Source organism: Triturus cristatus, chromosome 3_1 (assembly GCF_964204655.1).
Source record: "Triturus cristatus chromosome 3_1, aTriCri1.1, whole genome shotgun sequence".
In the NCBI taxonomy this organism is placed as follows: Eukaryota; Metazoa; Chordata; class Amphibia; order Caudata; family Salamandridae; genus Triturus; species Triturus cristatus.
Genome location: NC_140583.1, coordinates 575,611,545 through 575,623,634, shown reverse-complemented (window position 1 = coordinate 575,623,634; position 12,090 = coordinate 575,611,545). Strand labels below are relative to the sequence as shown.

The 12,090-nt window shown below is 44.9% G+C and overlaps 1 protein-coding gene across 2 annotated transcripts in view; it reads right to left on the bottom strand.

Annotated features, from left to right (window-relative positions):
• Positions 1-12,090, bottom strand: part of CHD2 (chromodomain helicase DNA binding protein 2) — a 1,941,047-nt gene that overhangs the window by 384,083 nt on the left and 1,544,874 nt on the right. For both annotated transcript variants that reach the window (XM_085644496.1, XM_085644497.1), the window contains one exon: positions 5,883-6,026. In XM_085644496.1, the coding sequence (XP_085500622.1) occupies positions 5,883-6,026 (144 nt within the window). The remainder of the gene's footprint in view (positions 1-5,882; positions 6,027-12,090) is intronic.

The window sequence follows — 12,090 nt, the reverse complement described above, 5'->3', positions numbered from 1 at the left end:
TATACCAATGTGTTAGTGAGTGTTGCGTAATAAATAGATGTATTTTAATATAAACACTGTGTGGCTCTTTTTCATGTAACTTACACTATAATATTAAACTGGTAAAACAAGCTGCTTAACACTCCTTCAAGATAATTCTGAAGGCTGCACTCCACAGCTACCACTTTGAGAGCTTTCTATGGTTATCAAACACCACTAAAATCAACATAAGGATAGCCTGGATTAGTACAAGGTGCATCACTTTAATAAGTGTGCACTATATATTAAGCCAGCGTCCTACAATAATCTTCTCCTGAAAAAAGTTGGAGTGGTCATCACATAGGCTCTGAGTTGCTTCTACATTTTGTTTAGTACTAGACAGAGGGGGGAAAGACTTCACTATCAAAAAATCTTCTTTAGTTGGATTTCCCTTTTTCCCAGCTTCCTCAATTATGTCAGATATGGCTTTCGATCTTGCTTGAAGCATTTTCTTACAAAAGGGTTTGAGGGCAGCTTTATAAATGGCCTTGTCATTGGGACTACAAACCTTCCTATATTTTCTCTGTAGGTGTTGACAAAGGCTTTTTTGATTACGCAAATCTTGCTTAAATGTTGAGGGAGACTTTTGTTTCGAGGTGTTTTGTGAGTGCCAGTTCGTCCAAACCCTCTAAAAGGAAGTTAATAATGTTTTCAACCTTTGCATTTATTTAATGCCCTGCTTCCCACATTGGTTTATTGAGTGAGTGAACTAGATTATCCACAGTGATTTTGTATCAAGAATGAGTAATTAAAAGCAGTTTGACATCAGGTTTGACCAGAGTTGATGAGTAGCAGTAAAATGGAGCTACATAGTGGTCAGACCAGATTACTAGATAAGGGACATTGCAAACCAGATTGAACAAATTCGCGAAAATAAGTTCCAACAAGAGTTCCTTAATATGAGTAGGATGTTATTTTTTAGCAGGAGATTTAAATCCTATAAAGATTCTCTTAGCTGTAAAGCCATACTTGTTGTTGCGATCGTCCATATAGATATTAAAATCCCCTAGTACTGAGAGGTTTGAGTAAGTAAGAAGAGGGGTAGACCTGAAGGGGAGGGAGAAGCCTCTTCAGACAATCTGGAAAACTCAAGAGGCTGGATGTTATCGACATCCAGTGGTTGAGCTGATTGTGTATCCTGCTTCCCACTGGGTGCTCATGATGGTCTGAGGCCAAACTAAAGGGGCTTGGAAGCTGCTGCTGCCGGGGAGTGGTGGACTGGCTCGGCCTCTGGCTACTTGACCCACGAGGCCTGTGGGAGCCACGTCCTCGGCCACGCAAGGGCTAGCAAACTTGTCTGCCATGGTGGTTGGGCTTTTAGAAATGAGGCTGGAAGCCGCTACCATGATCATTAAAGAAGCGAAAGGTGGAATGGCGTTGGCGAGGGGCCATGGAAAGCCCCAAGGAACCGGCCCCAGCTCTGCTGTCCTTGAAGTGATCTAGCGCTGAGTCAGCCTTGTCTCTGAAGAGGGGGAGCCATCAAACGGCTGAAGCTGACTGAAGCTTGGTCATCCAATAAAAAGCCAGCAGTTCTCAACCAGGCGTGTCGCTGTAAGGGCCCACCGACAATGAAACACCTCTGCCCATTGAGTAAGTCATATCCAGTTCTTAGCGAATGGCAAACTTAGCTCTGTCCCTCCCTTCGGCAATAGCTTGATAGAATATGGCTAGGGCCTCCTCCGAGACCATTGGTAGAACCTGGGCAACCTAGTGCCAGAGTGCGTGGGAGTATCGGCGCAAAAGGCACACATTGTTCATCGACCGCAGTACCAGGCTGGCGGAAGAAAACATCTTACCCAAGTTATACAGCCTCTTGGATTCTCTGTTCGGTGGAGGGGTAGGGATTGCACCAGGGTTTAGTTTGGAGTGGAGGCCTAGACAACCAAGCTCTCTGGGGTGGGCTGTTGGGTGAGGATGGTGAGGCTCCCTGGGCAGGTTGATGGCAGTGGGCTAGTATCCTATTCACAGGAGACCCTGTGTAGGGCTTGGACCAAGTAGGAGGTCTGTGAGGGCTTTATTAAACTAGAGAAGCAGTTTGGCTGGAGTGAGCCTCAGTTGAAGCACCTCTGTCAAGATGTTAGTCTTGACAGTCACAGAGGGAAGCTGAAGATCTGGAACCTTGGCCGCCCTCCTCACCACCATTCCAAATGAGGATCCCTCCTCAGTAGCTACCGTAGGAGAAGAGACCAAGCCAGCATCTGGAGAGGTGCCCATCCACTGGTATCCAGCACATCCTCATACAACTTATCCTAACCCAGTGACCCCTCCCAATCTTCCCCAAGTACTAGACCATAGGAATAGGGCACTGGGGCCTGGAGGAATGGATCCAGTCGGCGCTGGTATTGGATGCCCACCCGGCTCTATATTGCAGTCGGGGATAAGAATGGAGGCAGTGTCGCCGGTGGCACCAGAGACGACAGTAAAGGGGCTGGTGAAGGTCGAAATGGTTGGTCCAGATCCGTCCTTGGATCCAAGGGACCTGACTGGCATCGGGGACAAGCCCGCCTGCGGAAAACCTATAGATGCCCTTCCAAACCCCACGGGTCCATATGCGTGCCATCAGGGACAGGCCACCCAAATATGAGGTGCATGGCCTCATAGAACTCATGGAGTTGGGCAGGGGTCACCTTCTAGCTCGAGGAAACTCTGAGAGGCGTGGAGATGGCCCAGGCGCAAACTCAACCGCAGAGCCAGGCTCTGAATGCCGACACCCTCATCTCATCGGATGACTTTGATGGACGGGTTGAAGTCAAAGTTCTCTTCGACTTCTTGCTTTTCTTTTTCTTGTGGGGCTTAACTAAGGCCACTCCCTCGTGGCCTTGGGGTGCATGGCCTGACAATAGATGCAGGACGTTAAGGGTGCACTTGAGACACCAAAGACAGACGAGGTGTGGATCCGTCACTGACCTCTGCCGGTGAGAGGTGCCCCGGGCCTAAAACCAGCCTTCCTCATGAACATCCTGTCTTCCCAGGAGGTAATGTGTCAAAAAGTCTTCGACAAAAGGTCGAAAGAGGTCAGTCCAAAAAATAAAGACAGGCTTTGTGGCCTGAAGCGTCGAATGACTGAGAAAGGGGAGTGGCTAGACGAGGGAAACTGATGCTTGGACTTTGTGTTTTTTAATGCGATTTCTTATATTTAATAGAGCCCCGTAACCTTGATAATGACCAGTCACTGGAGCGATGTCGAGAGCAAGAGCTCTTATGCACTTGTGACTTGGACCAGGAGTGTATCTTTGACTTCTTGAGTTCGGCGATGGGAAGCTTGGCTTCCCAAACCTGAATGGCACAGCAGTCGCACAACTTCGAATAGTGTCTGGTGCTGAGGCACTGTAGACAATCGTCATGAGTGTCAGTAACCAACAACTGTTGATAACAGGTACAACACAGTTTGATCCCGGTTCTTCAAGGGGGTGCAATGCTGCACGCTGTAGGATTTTTCAGGGAAAAATCTATGTCAGGAATAACAGGAAGAAAAAGCTGCAGATCCATGTTGAGAGGCACAGAAAGAAAGGAACTGACGACAGTGCATGGAGGTTGTGTACATATAGAGGCTTCGGATCTAGGACAGATTTGTTGTGGAGCTGCACAATACACTTACCTACACATGAAGGAATTCTTACAAAGTGTTCTGCATCCAGTCTGATACCTGGGGATATTCACAAGGGCAGGAATACCTGTAGTCAGAAGTCTATCAGAAATTTGGCCGCATCATGACCAACCTAGATGGTTTGAAGCAGGTTAGCCATAAATTCTTTAAGGAATGCCGGCAAGACCTCACCAACTATGGCCCATAACATGTGGGAAAAGTTTCCTAGCAAACTGCTGGCATGGTTTAACAGAGAGGTGGACTGGCTAAGGAAAACATCTATTTCATAAATGCTTTGAATCACTATCTGGGGTAGGAAATTAAATGTGGTTCACCCTGCTGGTGGAAGCCTGAACCACCAGACTTTCTGGAACAGGGTGCTGAGTTGCCTGGCGCCACCCTGTGGCACCTGGCAACTTGTCTGTACACTGGTGGACAAAAATAATTCTTATATAAGATGCCCATTAAAATGTCAGTCAAGGCTTCGATGAAGGCTCAGAGGACGTTTCTCTAGGTGGCAAAACTTCTGTCAACACATTTGTTTTAACTTCCAGCTATAAGTCTAATACCTTCATAGCGCATCTCATCACCACAGTGGAGGCACTTCTTCTGTTCATGGCCTAGGAGGAAAAAAAAACCAAGTGTCTAAAACGTGTCCAGCCCATTGTCCTCCTAGAAGTTTATCATCATAGTGTGGGGGAAAACAATCGCCATCATCTCAATTGTCATCTCCAAAAGCTTGGTGACTCTAATCAGAGCCACAACCGAAAAGTTGTTGGAGCATTGGGGTGCACCTCCGTGGAAAAGGAAACGTTCTGTCTGAGTCCGATTAAACTAACTGGGTACATCTTCGGGGCGCACCCTGAGACGCAGTGTGATGAATTCAGCTATTGAAACAGGGTTTTCCTCTTGTTCTGGAAATATCAAGGCCGGCACTGACGTCAAAGGGACTGGTGTGGAGTTTGGTGCCGGATTGGAAGTTGACTCTGACGTTAGAACAGAATTTGAAACTCGTTCAGGAGACACAGATGACGCAGAGGGCAAACCAGCTGGCAGCAACCTCACTAGAGGGCCTGAAGGACCCGAAGGTGCACCAGATAGAGCCAGAAGCAAGCCAAAGATTCACAAAATGGCTTCTTTAAGGTCTCAATCTGTTGTGACATCGTTGATGACCCAAAATTTCAAGGAGGATCATTTGAAGAATTAGCTCCTCGGCAGAGGAAAAGGAGCGAGACTGGTAGACACCATAACATTCTTGTGACTTCTCTACCTGAGAGTGGAGGGACTAGGACAAATTCACTTGTTTTTCGTGTGCTTCGACCTACCAGAAGACTTGGACTGTGATGAAGACCCTTGTGGGAACAGCCTCGACAGCTGAATGGGTCCGCGCATTCGAGCAAGAACATTTAGGATGGATTTTGTTCCATTGCACATTAAGGAAAAAAATTAATCTGAAAGAAAAACTAGTCAAAGCTTGAGGGAAACGTATGAGTGAGCTCTACATACACATACAAAGGGATGAAACGAAAGCAACTGATGTCGACGTGAAAGGGTGGTGCTTATATGCAGTTCCATCATCAATTCTGGAGCTGAACAAACTCAATGTGGAGCCACACAGCGCCACTTACCGGCACCCAGAAGCAATGTTGTTTAAATCTCTGGTTCTAGTCTGGTGTCTTGGGATATTCTACAGGTGAGGAATCTGCGGTCAGAGGTATCCATCAGAAAGATTTTGCAAGACCAAAAACACAGGTTGTGTGGTTTTGTCTTCAAGATTTTCACACCAGTTAGGCATACGCTACAAATGTTGTATGGATACTGGGGCTAATCAGGTTTTTGTGGGAAATATGAGCAGATTGTCTGGTGCCCACTCTGGGGGGAAAAAGGGTCAGGTAAATGTAACATGGTGGGACCAATTGTCATATCTCATGCTATCACTCTGAGAAATACCACCACTGTCATTCATGCTCCTGGCTACAACTGCAAGATAGGATACACCGGTATTCTGCGATCCTACAGAGGCAAAGGTTTTTTGTTTATGAAGGACTTGACTGAATAGCTTTAGTACTTGGTCAGCATCAAGGAAAATGATATACATATTTACAGATTTAGCACAGTAAATTTGTAATTCAATGGAAGGCCCACGCAAGTTTGGAAAGCAGCACCCTTCTCACTGAAACCTGTGTCGCTGTTCTCAATCATTGCTTTGTGTAGTAGTACAGGAAGTTCCTGATAATAGGCTAGATAATTATGGTACTCTGTTTCTTTTTTAACATACCTTTTCCTTCTTCTCCTTTGGCTTTTTCTCTTTGTTACCATCCTTCTTAACATCCTTCTTCACAGGTGTTTTTTTCTCCTTATTCTCTTTGTTATCTTTCTTTTTCTGCTTTTTCTTAACTGTGTTCTTTTCCAAATCATCTTCCTATGAAACAGCGAGCACGCTATTTAATTTCACATTTATTACAAAAAGCAGTAATTCAGCATTAATCAAAAGAGGAAAATAACACATTTAAAAAGGGCTTCTACAACCAAACCCTTGTTTAGAGAAACAGGAATTTCAGTTACAATATTTCCAACAGATTCCTTTCAAATCTGTAGAGACTTTTTGTAAGGAGAATAAAGGAAGTGAATGAGAGGGCAGAGTAGCTTTGAAGGAGGTACACAGGAATTCTTAAGCAGAAGGCTGCTGACCATTCAGAACTCAGCTGCCAAAACCACTCTCAATCTCCCAAGCCAGACTCATATCACACCACATACATCTGAAGGAGCTCCACTGCCTCAGCATACCTCAACAATCGCATCTGTTATCACAAACCTTCCAGATGCCTCTGCTTGTTCAAACTCTCAATCGTACATGTACTACGAATAGAGAAAACCGGATCCGACTGTGAAGTATACTCCTAAAGCATGGAACCATCTGCCACTACAGACAAAAGCCTCCTGCTCACTTTTTGAATTCTGCAAGAAGCTGAAGACCTGGCCATTTTATTAGTCTCACTAGGCCCTAGGTTTGGCTAGACTCACATCTGCTCAGCGGCAGGATACCTTTCCGTGTGATAGTGCACTCTACATATCTGCATAGCAGTGCCTAATTTGAGCCAGTGGTTTTCGGTACTTCGCACCAACACTTAATTGAGAACACAAGGACTTATGACAGCTGGTGGCGCTGTTTGTGTAATATAGAGATAACCACAACAGTTGTTTATTATGCAAATAGACAATCAAACAACTAATACTTGCCTCCCAAGCCATTCTTATAGTGTTGGGGCCTCGAACAGTCTGAAATATCACACTTATAGCAGTGTGATGGCTAGTAGTTGTGCAAGTACTTTCATAGGCAGCAGTGGCAGGGGCGGTCTCCTGACGAGGGCCCTGGCACCTATTCATTTACAAATTAAGCACTGCTGCATAGCATAACTTAACAACGCGATTTAGCTGAAGACATAGAGAACTTTGAGTGCGAAGAGGTGTGGGGGCTACGCGAGCGGTCTCGAGAACTTCCCCTCGAACGAGACCGGGTAGGACGCGGAGCCGACCGCCGGGCCTCCAAGAGCTTTCAGGACCGCTCCCGCAAAGACTCTGGATTCATGGCCAGGCAGTCGGAGTACGACTTCGGGTCGTGGTCGTGCTCCGGACACCAAAGGCATATGAGGTGCGGGTCCGTCACTGATATCAGTCTGTGACAGGCCTCGCAAGGCTTGAAGCGGGTCCGACGATGGAACATCCCTCGCGCACCAGGAGTCGAAGACTCAAAAAAGAAATCGATAAAATGTCGAAAAAGTTCAGTCAAAAAGTGACTAAAGGGGTAGCTCTCTCCGGATCTGCAATAGGATGCCGTGGAAAAAGAAAGAACTGACTTCAGCGCACAGGGGCCGCATCTAAGTAGACACCGCTACGTCATCTCGGCGACAATGACGGACGCAAATTCAACCGACGCCACCAAGCGACACGCAGGGGTACTGCTAAGAAAAAAATCTCTGGACCTAGTCTGATGCCTGGGGGTAATTCTAAAGGTAAGAAATCTTTAACTAACGGGCTCTTTCAGATACCTAATTATCGAAGGACGTCTTCTAGTCACACAAATCAAGAGAGGGGACCTAATCCTTCAAGGTATTCTTCCAGGCCTACATGTAAAACAAATTCACACTCAGCTTATGCACACATTTATGCTGAGAAGTGGTTTAGATACACTTATTTTGTGATTTCTATATCTAAGTCTATCTTTGTGATTTTTAGGTAAACCTCATAATGTGATAAAAGCAATGCATCTGGAAAGAAATGTTCCTAAGCTGCCCTTTCTGACACAGTGCTCTTCTCTTGTTTTATCCCTTGGTTTTATGTCAAAATGCCTTTCTAATCAATCAACTGCTCACTTTATATTTCAGGTAGAATAACAGGTTTCCTGTTGTAGGCAGGTGTGACCACCTCCCAGACAGGACTTAGTGTATTGGGCGGGAGTGAGGGCACTTGCCAGCGCCACCAGCCTGCTTTAAAGGGCACAGATGGTGCCCTCCTTACGTACTCCAATTTGAGCCAGTTCAGGAACCCCTGGTTTCCGATTTGGCGCGACCCTGGCCAAAAGACAGGGGAGTATCCTACCCTCTGTCCAGCCTCTCCTCTGGGAGGGACCCCCGAGTCTCCCCAATCCTTTCCATAGGGTACTTAAGGGCTCCCCTGTGGGTGGGTCCTCAGATTCGTCGTTGGACAAGACTCAACCCTGAAACTGCGTTGCTCTTTAATCGTATGGACACTTCGCTGGACTTCTACTGGAACCGACACTGCACCAAGGAAGACTTCTGCTGCTCCTGGTCTCGCTGTTCAAGTCTTCTGCGTTGTATGTGTCTGTGCTTCATCCAGGTTATCTAAAAGACCTGTGGGCATCAAGGACTTCCGAAGAAATCTCCCTTGGAGTGAAGGAGTCACTCCCCTGCATCTGCAGGCAACAAACCACAGCTGACCGATCTGCTGCTCCTGGCGTCCCATGGACATCCCGGGGCTCAGCAACACAGGTGGTGGTTCTGTGGCTCCCTAGAGATACCATCTGCAAAAACTCAAAGAACAACTCACATGTTGTTTCGCTTGCATGATTTTTAAAGTTGCCATATTAGTGTGACATTCATTATTATGGCCCTGATGGTAATGCGGGTGCTCTGTTTAGGTGTTTAGATTATTATAGGAATGATTTCCAATGTCCTAGAGCAAACAGATTTTTTGCAGATGGTATCAGCCAATGGGTTTAAATTGTGAGAATGAATTGACTCATTGTATCCCACAAACATTGATAAAGGAATTGCTCCGAAACGAGTCTGCATATGGATTCGTCAATTAATTGGATATCCCGCGAGTGCTCCATTTTGTGCTTTGCTGTACTATAGGTGGTGGCTCACCTCCCATGACGGATGCACCCACCTTAAGAGTTCGACAGCCTTAGTGGGACTGGGATATAGATATATATATATATATGTGAAGGCTTTATAGTTATTTATTAAATAGTTACATTGTCATTGTAAAGACCGAAGTTGTAAAGACCAAATTGTAAAGGCATATGCGCTTTAAAAAATATATGTATATTTATATGTATTTTTTAACACACATACATACGTGTGTATATATATTTACATATATATGTAAAATACATACATATTGTTATACATACATACAAAAAAAGATTTATTTTTTCCATAACTCTCAACCCTTAAACTTTACTCAGCCTAAACCCTAAAAACTCCCTTGCCACACAAAAACCCGTACCCAACTTAAACCCTAAAAATTCCCCATACCCACCCTAAACCTGAAAAATTCACTTGACACCCAAAAAGCCATACCGACCGTAACTCTAAAGTTCCCTTGCCACCCAAAATCCCATACCCACTTTAAACCTTATAAATTCCCTTGCCACCCAAAATCCCAAATCCACCCTAAAAATTCCCGTGCCATCCAAAATCCCATACGGACCCTAAACCCCAAAAATTCCCTTGACACCCAAAACCCTAACAACATCCTTGCCTTAACATATATACACACACACACACACATATATATATATATAGATAGTCACTGAAAAATGCCACAGGTTTCAAGGACGATATAGTTAGGCTGACATTTCAATAACTCATGCCCCCGCAATACACTGCTGATGACATCACATATTACATCACTCATGACATGGTCAGTGACATCACTGATGACATCTTCCACTTAATATCTGATGCACCTCCCCACACCCTAATATAACCTTTCCTACTCCTACTCTAAAATACAGACTACCATTCTCAAAACCATAGACACACCAATTCCAGTTAGTACATACCCACTCACTGATTGATAGGTCTACACACACATCCACTCAACCATACCGTCACTCATACACGCAGTCACTCATCAATATAGCCACTGATATATGCAATCATACACCTATGCAGATACTCACACACCGCCACTCAACCCTAGTTACTCACACACCTAGTTAGTCACTCAGAGTCCCTCATATGGCCATTTACTCACCGATACAGTTATACACACACCACCTCACTTATTCATACAGGTACTAACACATACTTACTCTCTTATACAATCACTGACACAAGCACACACTCATCCATACATCCACTCTCACAATCACTCACTCTCACATACAGACCCTTATACACTCCAACACTCACATATACTACCTTTTACATATGTAGTTGCTCACACATATACCACTGAGACATCCATTCACTCACCAACACAGCCATATGCAAACTCACTCACCCATACAGCCCTTCGCCGACACACTCATGAACCTATACACCCACTGAATCACCCACTCACACATCAATGCAGGGAGTCATCACACAGACACTCAGGCACCCATACAGGTAATCAGACAACCAATCAATAACCCATATAGACATTCATGTACCTATTCACCAACCGCTGTAGCCACTTACACACCAACTGACAGACTGATACAGACATTCACACAGATTAGTCACTCATCCATACATTCACCCAGACACATATAATTACTCACTTAAACAGTCAGTCACACACTGACTGAATTCTCATATATAGTTCACATTCTTAAACTTTTTAGACAGTCACAGGATGATGTCATCAGTGATGTCATTTGAGATGTCATCAGTGATGTCACTGACCATGCCATAAGTGATGTAATATGTCACATCATCAGTAGTGCATTGCGGGAGTACGAGTTAGAGGGGTGTTTCTACCCTTCTTCATTTTTAGGTCTCGCCTGACCCAGCGCATGTGTTGGTCTGGCGAGACTTATTGAGAGGGCTCCAAAAAGTGCTACCAGGCCAGCCTAGAGCTACAGTGCATGTGCGAGGGCGCGCGCACCGCTTTTTTCTTTCACTTTCGCGGCCGCACGGCCGCTTTGATCGCGATCACTTTCGCGGCTGCACGGCCGCTTGGCATAGCCAATAGGTCTCGCTTTTGGGACCTTATAAGTATTTAGTTATGCAACTGTTGCATGGCTAAACACTTATAAGGTCCCAAAGGCGAGACCTATTGGCTATGCCAATGCTTGTTAACTTTTTTTTTGTGACTTGGTTCTACCAAGTCACAAGATGGCTGCCAACACTTTCTGGTTTGAAGTGTTGGCAGCCAATCAGAATCAAGCTCGTGCTCGGGAGGGTTTGCGGATTCACCGCGGTCTCCAGATATATAATTTTTTTTAATATGAATATTTCAGGAACTACTGAACGGAGATACACAATTTTAAAAAAAGGTCGCTTTCTGAACCAAGAGCTACCTTTTTACCAAATTTGATGTACATCCGTTCAGTAGTTCAGGCTGTAGCTTTGTCTAACGTTTCCGATGGAAATTAACATGGAGAAAACGCGTTTTGAGACCTCCCTTTTTTCTGGGCCTATGCTTGATGAATCACCCCGATATACATATATATAAGTTTCCAAGTTTGTCCCAAATACGAGGATACACTCACTGCAGTTTATTCATCAGAATATTTATTTCTGGGGAAACCGGTATGTTCTTTTCCAATCAATTGTATCCTGCCTGACATGCTTCAGAGCCCCCAGCTCCTTAATCATAGGCACACTGGAACAGCGCAGATGCACTACAAGAAACATTTTTCTTTGTGCGCTTTCAAATTCAAATATTCTCTAATGGGTTTCACAGGTGAGTTTCTTTTGTTAAACATGATGGAATCCGTAGTGTCTTTTAAAAACAATTCTTACCCATTCGGTGGGTTCTGCAAGGTTTCAGTCTTGAATTATTGTGTAATTCCAGCCCTCCATTGGGCCTCAGAAAACTCCATGCATGGTTTACATTTTTCCAAACCGCTATCCCACTTCTCGGTTTGGCATATTTCCACTCCTGTGGCCCCATGTTGAAATCCAATGGTGGTGCAGTCATCCACGCTTAGGACTGCCATGATTTGGGACAAACATGGAAATATATATTATCTACTGGCGGTCACCGGTAGATAGTTATAGTTAGGGTCACGTTTCCATAGGAAAAGC